This window comes from Cladosporium halotolerans, assembly GCF_011745625.1.
Source record: "Cladosporium halotolerans strain TM138-S3 chromosome Unknown Sca2, whole genome shotgun sequence".
Taxonomy (NCBI): Eukaryota; Fungi; Ascomycota; class Dothideomycetes; order Cladosporiales; family Cladosporiaceae; genus Cladosporium; species Cladosporium halotolerans.
Genome location: NW_027191453.1, coordinates 1,061,406 through 1,074,880, shown reverse-complemented (window position 1 = coordinate 1,074,880; position 13,475 = coordinate 1,061,406). Strand labels below are relative to the sequence as shown.

The 13,475-nt window shown below is 55.3% G+C and overlaps 7 protein-coding genes across 7 annotated transcripts in view; 4 read left to right on the top strand and 3 right to left on the bottom strand.

Moving 5' to 3' along the window:
• Positions 1–74: 74 nt before the first annotated feature.
• WHR41_00895 (uncharacterized protein) lies at positions 75–3,926 on the bottom strand (the record flags this gene model as incomplete). The annotated part of the gene is made up of 1 exon (XM_069369501.1): positions 75–3,926. One exon carries the CDS (start codon positions 3,924–3,926, stop codon positions 75–77), a length of 3,852 nt encoding a protein of 1,283 aa, XP_069233564.1.
• Positions 3,927–4,449: 523 nt separating this feature from the next.
• WHR41_00894 (uncharacterized protein) lies at positions 4,450–5,910 on the top strand. The gene is made up of 2 exons (XM_069369500.1): positions 4,450–4,926; positions 4,986–5,910. Exons 1-2 carry the CDS (start codon positions 4,790–4,792, stop codon positions 5,776–5,778), a joined length of 930 nt encoding a protein of 309 aa, XP_069233565.1. The 5' UTR covers positions 4,450–4,789; the 3' UTR covers positions 5,779–5,910.
• A 405-nt stretch (positions 5,911–6,315) lies between these two features.
• tif35 (Eukaryotic translation initiation factor 3 subunit G) lies at positions 6,316–7,470 on the top strand. The gene is made up of 2 exons (XM_069369499.1): positions 6,316–7,026; positions 7,085–7,470. Exons 1-2 carry the CDS (start codon positions 6,382–6,384, stop codon positions 7,313–7,315), a joined length of 876 nt encoding a protein of 291 aa, XP_069233562.1. The 5' UTR covers positions 6,316–6,381; the 3' UTR covers positions 7,316–7,470.
• A 106-nt stretch (positions 7,471–7,576) lies between these two features.
• On the bottom strand, positions 7,577–9,131 carry WHR41_00892 (uncharacterized protein). Its single transcript, XM_069369498.1, has 3 exons — positions 8,884–9,131; positions 8,551–8,812; positions 7,577–8,487 (listed from the first exon to the last, which is right to left on the bottom strand). The coding sequence occupies exons 1-3, from the start codon at positions 9,089–9,091 to the stop codon at positions 7,689–7,691; spliced, it is 1,269 nt and encodes a 422-aa protein (XP_069233563.1). The 5' UTR covers positions 9,092–9,131; the 3' UTR covers positions 7,577–7,688.
• A 226-nt stretch (positions 9,132–9,357) lies between these two features.
• On the bottom strand, positions 9,358–10,621 carry WHR41_00891 (uncharacterized protein). The gene is made up of 4 exons (XM_069369497.1): positions 10,040–10,621; positions 9,807–9,977; positions 9,692–9,745; positions 9,358–9,634 (listed from the first exon to the last, which is right to left on the bottom strand). Exons 1-4 carry the CDS (start codon positions 10,216–10,218, stop codon positions 9,556–9,558), a joined length of 483 nt encoding a protein of 160 aa, XP_069233560.1. The 5' UTR covers positions 10,219–10,621; the 3' UTR covers positions 9,358–9,555.
• Positions 10,622–10,814: 193 nt separating this feature from the next.
• WHR41_00890 (uncharacterized protein) lies at positions 10,815–12,868 on the top strand (the record flags this gene model as incomplete). The annotated part of the gene is made up of 4 exons (XM_069369496.1): positions 10,815–11,062; positions 11,172–11,583; positions 11,634–11,842; positions 11,896–12,868. Exons 1-4 carry the CDS (start codon positions 10,938–10,940, stop codon positions 12,866–12,868), a joined length of 1,719 nt encoding a protein of 572 aa, XP_069233561.1. The 5' UTR covers positions 10,815–10,937.
• Positions 12,869–13,347: 479 nt separating this feature from the next.
• Positions 13,348–13,475, top strand: part of WHR41_00889 (uncharacterized protein) — a gene marked incomplete at both ends in the record, with an annotated part of 827 nt that continues 699 nt past the window's right edge. Inside the window, one exon of the mRNA XM_069369495.1 lies at positions 13,348–13,431. Coding sequence (XP_069233825.1) covers positions 13,348–13,431 — 84 coding nt within the window. The remainder of the gene's footprint in view (positions 13,432–13,475) is intronic.

The window sequence follows — 13,475 nt, the reverse complement described above, 5'->3', positions numbered from 1 at the left end:
ATCAATCACATGAACCAGTGCTTCATGTCCTCACGAAAAAGAAAGAAAGCAAGAAAAAGGGTCGCTAGCACTCATTACTCCGTCTTCTTCCAAACCCCCTCATCCAACTTCCACCTTCTGTTCGCCTCCGTCGCGGACTTCCCCTCGCGCTCTGAAGGCTGCTTCGCCTCCTTGAGCTCCCCAATAGCGCCAGCGGCATATGATCCAAGAACAAGCAAGAAACCGCAAGCGAAGAACCCGCGGAAGAACCCCCAAACTCTCGCTTCTTCCTTGATCACCTGCTCCCTGCCCCACTCCCTGGACCGCTTCTGCTGCTCCTTGCGCTCCTTGCGCGTCAAGCGGCGGGGCTCTTCGGCTTCGGCGCCGGCCTCGACTTCGTTTGCGGGTGGCTCGGGGGCGGCGGATTCTGAAGCGCGAGGCTGGAGCGAGGAGGGAAGTTTGGAGGTGAGCTCTTGAACGGGGTCGAGGTTCACGAAGCCGGTTGGGCTGGCGTAGTCGCCGGTGACGGTGCGGACTTCGTCCGTGGTACGAGAGGTGCCGTCGACGGGGTTGACGGCTGGGCTGGGCTCGAAAGGTGTTGTTTTGGAAGTCTTGGTCTCCGGTGTCGTCAAGGCGTTACCTTCGTCGAGGACTTTTCTAAGGACCAGGACGTCTTCGCGCGCGTAAACGGCTTGGAAGCCTTCTGACTGCAAGTCGGTGAAATGCACGAGCCAGCGGGCAGGCTGATAGAGCTGATCCAGGGCCTTCGGGATGGTGACAGGGAACTCTTGAACGCTGGAGTCCCAGGAAGTGGTCGACTTGATGGAAAAGCGGTCATTTCCTGAGTCGTAGGCAACGATCTTGTACAGAGGAGGTTGTTGCCATTGCACAGTGGTGCCTGGAGGTGGCGAGGTTTGTGCCGGAGACTGCAGTTCTGCACCGAGACTCGACGCCATGGTTTTCTCCATCTTACCGACCGGGATGGGGTTCGATGCAATCTTCGACGCTTCGGCCTCGTATGCATCGCTGGCGTACTCTGGCTTTTCCTTAGCGAGCCTTTGCAACTCTGCCTCTAGCCCATCTGGCTTGAACCTTGCACCTTGCGGAGAGTGGGCGGCGGTTTGACCCTGCTTCACAAGCTCTGACTCCAGCCCATCGGGTGAGAACCTGTCTCTTGAGGTTGTGGCAGTCTCGTCTCGAGCTTGAAGCTCTGCCTCCAGAGTATCGGGCTTGAAACCATACTCATGCTTGTCGCTTGCGGTGGCCTCAGCCTCTGGCTTTCCTTTGAGCTCCGCCTCCAGATTGTCTGGCTTGAAGCCATAGTCATGCTTGTCATTTACGGTGGCCTCACCCCCTGGCTTTCCTTTGAGCTCCGCCTCCAGATCATCTGGCTTGAAGCCATACTTGTGCTTATCACTCGAAGTGGTTTCACCCTCCAGTTCTCCTTTGAGCTCTGCTTCCAGATTATCGCGTTTGAAACCATACTTGTACTTATCACTTGCGGTGGTGTCAACCTCTGGCTGTCCTTTGAGTTCAGCCTCAAGACCATCGTCTTTGAAGCGGTACGAGACTGGATCCTTGACCTTGGAGCTAGCATCTGCCTCTTGAGCAGTCTTGCCCGAGAGCTCAGCCTCAAGTCCATCTTCCTTGAACTTGTACTTCACACGGCGATCACGCCTGGCCAGCGCGCGGTCGAGCGCGGTGATGTCTGCCATCGGAGGCTGCTGGTGTTGAGGGTTGATCTTGCCGTAAGCCGTTTCGTAGATAGACTTCACTTCACGGATCAGTCTCTCCGCGCGAGCCTTCTCCGTAGACCAGGCCGTCTGCTCAGCAGTCGGCGGCGGCGGGAAACTGCGCTGCTTGTACCACATGTCGCTCTCGGTGAATTTTTCGACGTTGGGGCTGACGTCTCCTTCTCCCTGAACGACCTTCTTCGCGCTGCCCTGCTCGTTGGCCTTTGCGTTGGTCAGCTTGCATAGTTCTGACTCAAGAGATTTGATGCGCTGAGTGAACTCGTCGGCGTGGACGGAGCTCTGCTTGTAGGCAACTTCCAACTCTTTCTGCAGACTGCGGACCTTGGCGCTGTAGCGCTCGTTAATCGCCGCCACGCTGACTTCGTTGGCAGTGTTCTGCGCTGCGGACAACTCCTTCTCAAGACTGGTGATGCGGTCTCTGAAAGCATCCGCGTGCACGGAGCTCTGCTTGTAGGCGATCTCCAGCTCCTTCCTCAAAGACTGAATCTTCTTGGTAGAACGGCTTTGCTGTTCGGTCATAGCAACCTTCTGGGCATCGACTTCAGCTTGGAGCATCGCGTTGGCCTTCTCCAGCGCCTTTGTCTTTTCGAAATTTGCGGCTGCCAGTTCAGCTTCAGCAGCCAGCCTGTCTTCCTCGTACTTGGCTTTTCTGGCGTTCATGTCTTCGAGCCAGCGCATGGTCGGATACGGACGTTGCGAAGCGGTACGTTTGATGCGGTCAGACTGGAGAATGTCTGCTTGCTCGGACCAGCCTTTGGGGACTTGCGCTGCAGAGATGGTTCCGGTGGACTCATGGGCAGCGGAGTCGTCAGGATCGGCGGCTGCAAGCTCAGCTTTTGACTGCATGCGCTGCAGTGCAGGCTGAAGGGGCTTGACTTTGTCAGCGGATTTAGGCGACTGAGCGCGTCTCTCAAGAGTCGTTGGTAGGTAGCTCCCGAGGTGCTTTGCCGCGGCCTCATCCACGATGGCCGTAACCCTGTTTCTCAACCTTGTCACAGAATCGTCCCATTCTCTAATCTGCTGCCTGAGGGCTTGCTGCTCTGAGGGCCATTCTTCAGAGACAGGTGTCCCGTTGATGCTGTGGTGCTTGACCTTTCCCATCGAAGCACGAACGTCGTTTGCGGTCAGCGCCTCAAGCTCCCCTTGCTGCGAGTGTGAATCGGCAATCGAAACAATAGGTTGATGTCTCTCGTAGAGTGTCGGGTTGGCATCAACCGGCTGGGTACGAAGTGGCTGCTCGGCGTTCTTCACCGTCTTCACTGGGATGTCTATCGCTTCCGATTTGTCGCTGCTTGGCTCATGCGTGGTAGTCTCACCGTTAACGATTGGCTTGAAAAAGACGTCGAATGGAGAATCCTTCTTCTCTTGCTCGATTGATGTGGGGGCCCCAGCCTGTGGCTCAACCGGGACCATCCGACCAGAGACAGGGTCATATTCATAACTTGTGATCTTGCCGCTGACGGAATTCCACTCTGACCTCTTTGCTTTGTTGGACTGAGAGTCCCATGATGTGCTGGACGAGTAGGCATAAGGGCCTGTCTGTCTACCAGGCTTCTTCTCGGGATTGGCAGATGTGGCTGGCTCTTGCCTTTCCCTTGATTGCTCGGTTGGCTTAGTCTTGTCACGTTTGCCTTGAACGTTGGCAGCCTGTGCGTTTGGCTTCTCCGGCTCTTTCTTGGAAAGACCCAGCTCTTCCTTCATCCACTCCGGTGCAAGAGAGGACCAGAAGGGCTCGAATCGCTTGCCGAAGACGGCTTCATAGGGATCGGACTCGATGCGTTTGCGCATCGACTCCATCCGCTTCTTCCACGCTTTCTCCCGGTCACTCAGTTCGCGGCCGTCATTGTTTTCCTCGGGCTCTTCCTGAGTTTCCTGGTTTGAACGGTACTTATCCCACTTGCGTGGACCGCCGGCCCAATTGCTGGCCGATCTCACGTGCTTGTCGCTAACGAGCGGCTTGACTTCGGGATCCCACTCGAATTGCTGCCTGCGACGGAGGGTCTTGAGTAGCTTGGCTCGAGTCTTGAGAGTGCGATGGCGGATCAAGCGTGGATAGAGAGGGTCACTGATAGAGTCATGAGAGGCGAGGCGAGAGGCGCGCCAGCCGAAGATTGTACGAGTCTGGGTGTGTGAGGTTACAGGAACGGAGAGTGAGCGAGGCCTGATGGTGGCCCGCACCGACGGAGCGAGCATGTCGGGCTACGGGTGTTGATATTGCTGTCGGTCGACGCCGCTCGATAGAGATTGCCGGGCCTCAGGTCAGGTAGCACGTGTGGCAGCGTGCGATGGCCTGTGGTGGCCGGTGGTGAACATGTAGCGAACTAGTGGATGCCAGCAAGCCTATGCAGTGATGGTCATGCAGTGATGGACATGCAGCGATGGTAAACATGCAGCGGTTGTGTGGTTCAGGCAGCAAACAGCAGCAGTCAATGATGAGTCGACGGAAAGCTGGAGAGCTTGCCGCAGCTCTACTTATCACAAGGCAAGAGCGCCTCGAGCGCTCTTGCCTTACATGCTGCGGCTGGTCGAGCACCGCGTCGCTACGTTACCCCGCAGCCACGGTTGTCTCTGCCGCCTGCCTTATCTTAGCGCCGTTGGCTTATCAGCACAGTAGGAATGGCAAATGCTGCTTCTTGCTCTCTACTCTGACCTCTTATATTGCTTACTGGAAATTATATGAGGTAGGCTGACGCTCTGCAATGTGTATCCGCATTCCAGTCTGCGTACATGTCCCACTTCCAAATAATGACCCAACGAAGGCTCCAAGACATCTAACCTCCAGCACATCATGTGCTCTCGTGACTTTCGGCACACTCTGTCGGGCTATCGGATTCCGGATCTTCTAGCCGCCCGCCTTCACATGCCTCGGTACACCTGCCCTGGCTCATATCGCCTCATGTCAGCGCAGCATTGCGCTCTACTAGCCCGAGAAGCTTCTAGTGCTGACTACTTTCGCCTTCGTCTGTTCAAAGGCACTCGGTAAGAGCGTCTGGGATCCGGTCATTAATCAGCATCCTAGAAGTGCGCCTACATTACCCTCCGCGACGTCAACTAGAATGGCTTCTTCAAACGCCCCGGACGAATCATACAGCAAGATGGATACAGGCGACGTAGAAGCGATAGGAGCGAACTGCCAGATGCCCTTCTGCCGGCAACTGGACCTCTTGCCTTTCAGATGCGAGAGTTGCAAAGGGTAGGCATGTCTCTCAAGACCATATCACCCAAGGACGACCTCACTAACACATCCTCCAGGAAGTTCTGCTTAGACCACCGAACAGAGACCGCGCACGAGTGCCCCAAAGCAGGCGAATGGGCGCGCAACCGCGCCGCAGCCAACCGAGGACCGACGAGCAACACGCCTCTCTCGGCGAAGCCGAACATCCTGACCCACGAGCAGCAATGCGCCGACCCCAGCTGTAAGACGCTGATCAACACGCCGCTTGTCACGGGAGTCCACTGCGACAAGTGCAATCGATCATACTGCCTCAAGCACCGCTTCACGTACGACCACAACTGCGCAAACCTCACACCCATAGGCGCACGGCCAAAGCAGGAGACGCAGAAGGAGAAGGGCCGGGCAGCGCTGGACAAGCTGCGAGCATGGGGCGCGGCGAAGAAGGCGAGCATGCCCAAGGCGCCGGTTTCGAAGACCAAGCAGGCCGCTGCGGCGCAGGCGCAGGAGCTCGCGACGCTGAAGCGCACGGCGAAAGGTGACGCTAAGATCGCGCAGGAGAAGCGTGTGTACCTGTTTGTGGAAGCTTCGTCGGACACCATCTCGGCGAAGATTCCTAAAGGGAGCTTCTTTTACTCGACGGAGTATAGCATCGGCAGGGTGTTGGATTTGGCGGCTAAGAGCCTGCAAGTCTCCAATGTCAACAACCGCGTGGAGGGAGAGGAGGATAAGTTGAGGGTCTTCCATGTCGAAGGTGGGAGATTGCTCGACTATGGCGAGAAGGTCGGCGCCAGCTTGCAGACGGGCAATACGATCGTGTTGCTGAGAGGCGTTGGAGCGAGCATGGCGCAGACGCCTGACAGGACGAGTTGATGGAGTTGGTGATTCTTGTTGACTCGATACCCCCGATGACCTTTTGTGCATAGCGAGCGAGACGATGTGACGGTGTTACGATGCATATGCATAGCAAGTAATGGGAGTTATGGATATTCAATACTTCCTCGAGTATTCTTCGTTGCTGAAGTGATGCCCTTCGACACTTTATTAGGGTCTTAGTCGCCGTGTTGATCATGGCTAGGATTAGCCTCCATTCCCACAGCTACCTGTACGTATTGGACGTTGTTAGAGCCCCATCGTCTCGTTCGAATGAGTGAATGAAGGGTGAGGATCTCGCAGGCTTTTTGACCATGCCGCAAAGGAGTGCCCTGCGTGGTCGCGATCGCGGTACATGTGCAAGCGAGTGACTCACACCAGTAATTCCATATATCTGTAGAATATGAGCCGTTATTCGACGCATTACACACACAAGTATGTCCTCGTCACATGCCTGATGCTGTAGTTGACTGCCATCAACTGTGGCGCAAGAGATTGGCTTGGCGTATAGATGTGGCGCAATTTGCGGGCGGGCTTTTTGATCCCACCCCAAACTCACAAGCGGCGCTCGCACACAGACTCACAGCACACATCCACACAACCATGGCGACACCCGCGCAAAAAACCGTCGACTGGGCCGAAGACGGCGAGCCCGACCTCGCCGCCGCCATCCCCGCGCCGCAGGTCTCGAAGAACAAGGACGGCACCGAGACCGTCGTGACGATATTCATCAACGAGGACGGCAAGAAGGTCAAGCGCACGCAGCGCATCCGCCGCACCGTCGTCAAGAAGAAGGAGAACCCGCGCGTCGCCGAGCGCCGCACATGGCAGAAGATCGGGCTCGAGGCCGGCAAGCCCGCGGGCCCTGGAGACACTACGACGCTTGGTGAGAACATCATGTTCAAGCCGATGGTCGGCTTCAAGGCCGGCGGCGAGCAGGAGAAGGCGCCCGAGGAGGACAAGAAGGCCGACGCGCTCAAGAAGATGCAGATCAAGTGCCGTATCTGTATGGGCGACCATTTCACCACCAAGTGTCCCTTCAAGGACACCATGGCCCCCGCGGGCGAGGATGCGGCCCCCGTGGACATGGCTGCTGTCGAGAACGGCGAGACGCCCCAGGGTGGTCTTGGAGCTGGTGCTGGAGGATACGTGCCCCCTCACCTGCGAAAGGGTGGTGCGGGCACAACGGGCGAGAGGATGGGAGGCAAATTCGAGCGCGACGACCTGGCTACTCTCCGTGTTACAAACGTATGTTCTATCAGTTTTTCAGATGCGCGACGTACAGAGACTGACTGTAATACCACAGGTTTCCGAATTCGCCGAGGAGAACGACCTGCGCGACATCTTCGAGCGCCACGGCCGCGTCACCCGCGTCTTCCTGGCAAAGGACCGCGAGACGGGCCGCGCCAAGGGTTTCGCTTTCGTTTCTTACGCAGACCGCGCAGACGCCGCCAGGGCGTGCGAGCGCGTGGACGGTTACGGTTACGGTCACTTGATTCTCAAGGTGGAGTTTGCGAAGAAGGCCGACGGCAAATAGAGATAACGCATGTTGGGTTTTAACGTTTGAGGTTGCGGAGCGATACGAACACTATCGAGGCTCAAGCAGGCGTATGAAGGCATTTGGCATGTTCAAAAAGTATTTCCCCCTTACGATACGACTTTAGATCCGAATCAAACATACGTCTTTATGAAGTCTCTGGGGCAACCTTGCAGGGCGTGGGCGGACTTGCTGACAATCAGTGAACGCGGCAGAAGTGACAATTAGTCCGGCTGTAGCGTCACGATCTTGATCCAGAGCTGTAGAAGACGCATGATTATGCTTTCAATACTGATTGACTAGGCGACACAACGGCCACGCGACTCGCTTACATACAAACAAAGCACGCAATCATATCTTTTTGAGCCATCATCTAGAGCTTGCTCTTCGACACGATGGCCGCGTTGCTCTTCCTGATCTCGTCCACAGCACCCTGCACCATCTCGTCGACAATCTGCTTGGCCGACAGGCGGTCGTTGACAACCGCACTGGCCTTGCCCATCAAGAACGGGCGGGCGTTGTCCATAGTGTCATCGTCAATGTCATCGCCCATGCGCTCAAGATCGTGCTCGACCGGAATCACGCCCTTGGCCGTCAGCTCCTGGATCTCAGCCGCGCGGTTCGTCTCCCAGTTGTCAATGTAGGGGTTCTTGCGGACGCGCAGCGGACGACCGGTGAAGATGATGGTGCGGATGTTGTCGTCGAAGCCCGCCGTGCGCACCGCCTCCTGGTGCGCCTTGGGCGCGCCGGCCTCCTCGGACAGCACGAACCGCGTGCCTACCCACACGGCGCTGGCACCCAACGCCATCGCGGCCGCCAGGCTCTGCCCGTTGAACAGGCCACCGGCCGCCACGACCTGCACCTCCGCGCCCATGCCGCCCTTCTTGCCCTTGCACATGGCCGCCACGGTGGGGATGAGGACGGTCGTGGGCACATCGCCCGTGTGGCCGCCGCCCTCGCCGCCCTGCGCGCAGATCAGATCGGCGCCGAGCGCGAGGCACTTGGCGACGTGCTTCGGGTGGCCGATCATGTTCATGTAGTAGATGCCGGCTTTGTGCAGGCGGTCGACAACGGCTTGGGGCGGGACGCCGACGGCGGAGACAAAGAGGCGGGCGCCGGAGTCGATGATGATGGTTACCAGCTCGTCGAGCTTGCCTTTGGTGTAGTCGTAGCTGGTGGGCGAATGTCAGTAGCGGATTCGGATAATAGTCTGGGCGACCTGAGAAGCTGCTTACTTGGTCTTCCTGGCGCTGCCGCCGACCTGGGGAATGAGGAGATCAACGCCGAACGGAGCGTTCTTGTCGTTCAGGAAGCTCTTGAGCTCCGCGATCTGTTCGCGGAGCATGTCTGGAGTGTAACCAACGCCGCCGATCACGCCGATGCCGCCGGCGTTCGTGACAGCCGCTGCCAGCTTGGGGCCGGCGGCGACGTTCATGCCGGCGAGCATGACCGGGTGTGTGATCCTGAGGAGGTCGGTGGTCACCGTGCGGATTTGCTCTATTCGGCGTCAGCATGCTGCCCTCCTTGGATCTAGGTTCACGCGTGAGAGCATGGAGGGTCTGGCGTACGTGGGGAAGTCATGATCGCGACAACTGTGTTGTATGTGTACTGAACGGGAGTTTCAGGCAATGTATTTCGACCTGTAGGATGAGATAGACAGGACGAAGGTTCAGTGGCACAAAGAGACAAGTTTAAGGTATGGACTGGTGTGATATTCAAACCTAGGTTGGTAGGGCAGGCAGTCTGATCATCATCTCCGCAATTGAGAGGTCGCATGCCTCGGAGTCTGGCGAGCCGAGGCAAAACACCCTGGCACGTGGCCGCGCGCAGCGTCTCGCAGTCTTTTGCCGTGCGTTAGCGACGGTGACAGCTCTTCAAAATATCGCGCATGCAGTCACATTATTTCACAGACGCGGAGGCGTCTTTTGCCGCTCGATAATGTTGTCGCCAGTGCGAGTGGTTTAGGTTCAGAACTTTCCGCCATTGGTCGCTGGCATTCTTGTGGATGGCCACCAAGCCCGAACAAGAATATGGATGAGTCGTCTTTGAGATCATTCATCATTGTCAATGCCATGTAATAGCTGTTTACTCTGAGCAGACATTATACATTATTCTTGAAATCATGGTTCCTTCCATCTCCTTGCTGTTGCATGAACGAGCGTGAGCATCTTGCTGCTTGTGCAAGCCATTAGACATTACTTCTCCATCTAGCTCTCATCCCGAATCTGGCTCGACTCTCTTCATGCCGAACCTCTGCTCTGAGGGCGCTTCCTGTTCTCGTGGATGAGTCTGGCAGAGAAATACATGACACCAATGTAGCTATTTATCGTGGTCAGCTTGCAAATTCTCGCACCTTTCATTGGAAAAGAGACGTACACAATAGCCGAGATGGCCATGAAGATGCCCGGTACCCAAGAAGCTTTATCCCAGCTATTGCCAGACTATTAGTAACAAGGATGCAAATATTTTCGTGAATGAAGTCGATACTAACGCGAAAAACAGGATACTGATGATAGCAAGACTCAGGTTCATGCCCAAAAGTAGGATCCCCTCGACCAGATAGTAGATCGGGTGCAGCACAGAGTAGTGGCAGAGGACGACATCAATGAGCGTCCACAGCAACGAGGTAGCAGGTGCTATGGTCATGAGTATCCAGCCAGTGCTAAGAGAATAGTCTGGTCAGTTGACAGGTACCAATTGTGGGTGATGTCGCTCAAGACTGACCCGTAGCCATAGTCATTGTCTCGGCGGTTCGCTACAGTCGCATTGACCGCGATAGATACAATAAGGCTGACAACGTTGACGACGAGACAGACGAGGACCATTAGGGCTGGGCTGCCCCAGCCGGTGCCCCATGCCTGATGAGTCCTGCGAGATTCCCAGTCGCGGATGCTAGTAGCCATCTTGGTGGAATTCGATTGGAGGTGCGTCGGGCTGCAGATTTGCAACACAAAGAGTGAATGGTAGTGATAGTTGGCACAAACCCTGCAAAGCTACCGCGGACAGCTATTTATGAGAAGGAGCCTTTTGCAAAGGATTGTGCGTGCCTTCGCAGCGCTATATGCACCGCCCCTCGAAGGATTTCGCAGCTCAGCGAGTTGTGAGGCGTATCCTGGCACCTAACAACGTTACGGGCAAGGACCAATGACGATCGTGAATGCGCCAAGTCGCGCGTTGGCGAGAATACGAAGGCCTGCGCTGGGCATGAAACTGCTTGGTTGAGACGCCGAAGATGATGTAATGACAGGATCCTTGGTCTGTTGCACGAGCTGTAGTGTTAGCAGGCCAGGAAATTGACGACTGCTCCCAATCACAGCGCATGCGAAACGAAAGAGTTTTATGTTGAAGTTGGACACGATCGCAAGACTGGCGAGCGGTGGCGGTGGGGCGTTCGTCACGCGACTCACGCGCCGATCCGCACCGCCATCTTTTGCCGGAGGCGACGCCGGTCATGTCTTTCTATTGCTGTCGTTGCTAACTGTGTCTGCACGTGACCCGATACAACACGTTATTGTCAGAAATCTGATGACCAAGGTGAGGCATTGGGAGATTTGAAGGGTCGGCAATTGTGCGGCGTTCCTCAAGGTGTCATACCACACATCCGACGAAGGCCGCCACAGACATGCATCGGCCGTCATCTTCGACTTTGCAGCATGTCGCCCAGCATGTCACATCATTGAGGGCAGCGGCATCGCGTCTGACATGTATTGCAAGACCGTTCTCCACTCTTGGGGAAACAGGATGGAAGTAAGTCAATACTCTGGGATCGTTTCGTAACACTATCGATTTTGTAAACCCTGGTACCTGTGTATGGTCTCGAGATAGATCCCCATTGACATCGCTAACCAGCTTTAAGCACTTCGGAATACCCATTACAACGTCATTCGGCTGGGAGCTTGAGTGAGCTTTGGCAGCTAGCAAAGCCACAGACGAGGCGCAATCATACGTGGCAAAGATCTTGCAACAATGGCAGAAAATCAAGATCACCCGGATTACGTGAATGCCGTGTCAGCCGAGAGGTTGGCTCGGCACGTATCCATTCCGTATGTGCTGGAGCCAGGGCATATTCACAAAAGCGCGGTTCTCTACAACGTGGCGTTGTACTTGCCCTGGGAAGCAACGTAGGAAACAGAGTCGAAGAAATAGAGAAAGCCTGTCAAGCAATTGATGCAGACCCTGATATGCGCATCGTCGATACGAGTTGTCTCTACGAGACGGAGCCTATGTATGTCGAAGATCAGGAACGCTTCGTGAATGGGGCATGTGAGGTGAGTAAAGCATCTCTGCGACCCACCAGTGGCTGTTGCTGACTGCTCAGATCGAAACTTCACTCAGCCCACTGGATTTGCTTGATCGTCTTCAGGCCATTGAGCAAGGCCACGGCCGTGTCAAGCTTATCGATAAAGGCCCTAGAAATATCGATCTGGACATCGCCATATTCCGGAATGAAGTGGTGAACTCGGAGCGACTCACCATTCCACATGCGTTGATGCATGAACGAGAGTTTGTGCTTCGACCAATTATTGAGTACGTCAATCGATGTATGAAGACTCCGTTTCCTTGAGCTGACCGAGTTGCAGTCTCAAAGCAATGTCTGGATGGACGAACCCTCGCAGCGGAGCTTCCTTGCAGCAAAACATGCAGCTTTTCCCGACAGTAGATAAAAGCAGCATGTTCTCAATGACGCCGCTAACCGGAAGTAAATCTTTGAATGCAACGGCAAGCACTCGGAAAACGCATGTCATGTCGATCTTGAACACCACTCCGGACTCCTTCTCGGACGGTGGCTCCAATGCTCTCGATATTCAGAGCCTAAGGGCCACGGTAGCATCACACATCGCGGCTGGTGCTACAATGATCGACGTCGGAGGTCAATCCTCGCGACCCAATGCACCAGACATCACTGCCGAAGAAGAGATTCAGAGGGTTCTTCCTGCAATCGCCGCGATCAAATCGCTTCCGGAGTCTGCAGGAATCGTAATATCAGTCGATACCTACCGCGCCGCCGTCGCTGAAGCGGCTGTGAAAGCCGGCGCACACATCGTCAACGACATCTCTGCTGGTATGCTGGATCCTCAGATGCTTTCGACTGTTGCAAGGCTTGGCTGCACTTATATCCTGATGCACATGCGCGGCACGCCTGCTACCATGCAAGATCCTGAGAACTGCTCCTATCCGGCCGGCGTGTTACCAACAATGGCAAAAGAGCTTAATGAAAGAATTGAGGCAGCAGTAGAGGCCGGCATCAGGAGGTGGAGGATGATCCTCGACCCAGGCGTCGGGTTCGCAAAGACGCAGGATCAGAACCTTGAGATCTTGCGGAGTCAGAGGCTTCAGAATGTTGGTTTGAGTTCCATGCCTTACTTGGTCGGCAGCAGTCGCAAAGGCTTCGTCGGCAAGATCACTGGTGTCACTGAGCCTAAGGAGAGGGTTTGGGGTACTGCCGCTACGGTCACGGCTGCTATCCAGGGTGGCGCTGATATTGTACGTGTACACGACGTGAAGGAAATGGCGCAAGTGGCTAAGATGTCAGATGCCATTTACCGGCATTGAGCGTCGCCCTGAATACTAAGTGCAAAGATACAGTGGATGCACTGCTTTTGTACATGTTCAATGCTTAGCATATATAAGGTATTCAAGGTATGAGGCGCGATACGGCGATGCGGTGCTGACAGACAGTTGGACTTATCCAATGAAGAATTTCAAGATGAAGAATATGAGTTTGCTTCCCCATGGCTTTTCTAGTTCGAAATCGAAATGAGCTTTCTTGGACAAATGCACAAATGCGGATCGTGGTGGAGTGAATGACCAACCGGTGTTTGACGGCAACGGACTTCGTCTGACATGCTTCGAGCCCCTCATGGGCCGGGCCCACATACACTCCATCGCCGAGAGCATGGCTAATGTCCTAGTCCTACTTCATCTGTGAGATTGTTTTTGTTGACAATACTTAATAAAACACTATTGTATCATATTCAACGCTGTAATCGCTGATCAAGCCATTACCTAGACTTTAGCAGTTCGAACTCACAATGGCCGAACATGCCCTTTACCCTTCTCTCCGCGGCAAAACCGTCCTGATCACAGGCGGCGCAGAAGGCATCGGCGCAGCAGCAGTCGAATTGTTTGCAAGGCAAGGCAGCAAAGTGATCATACTCGA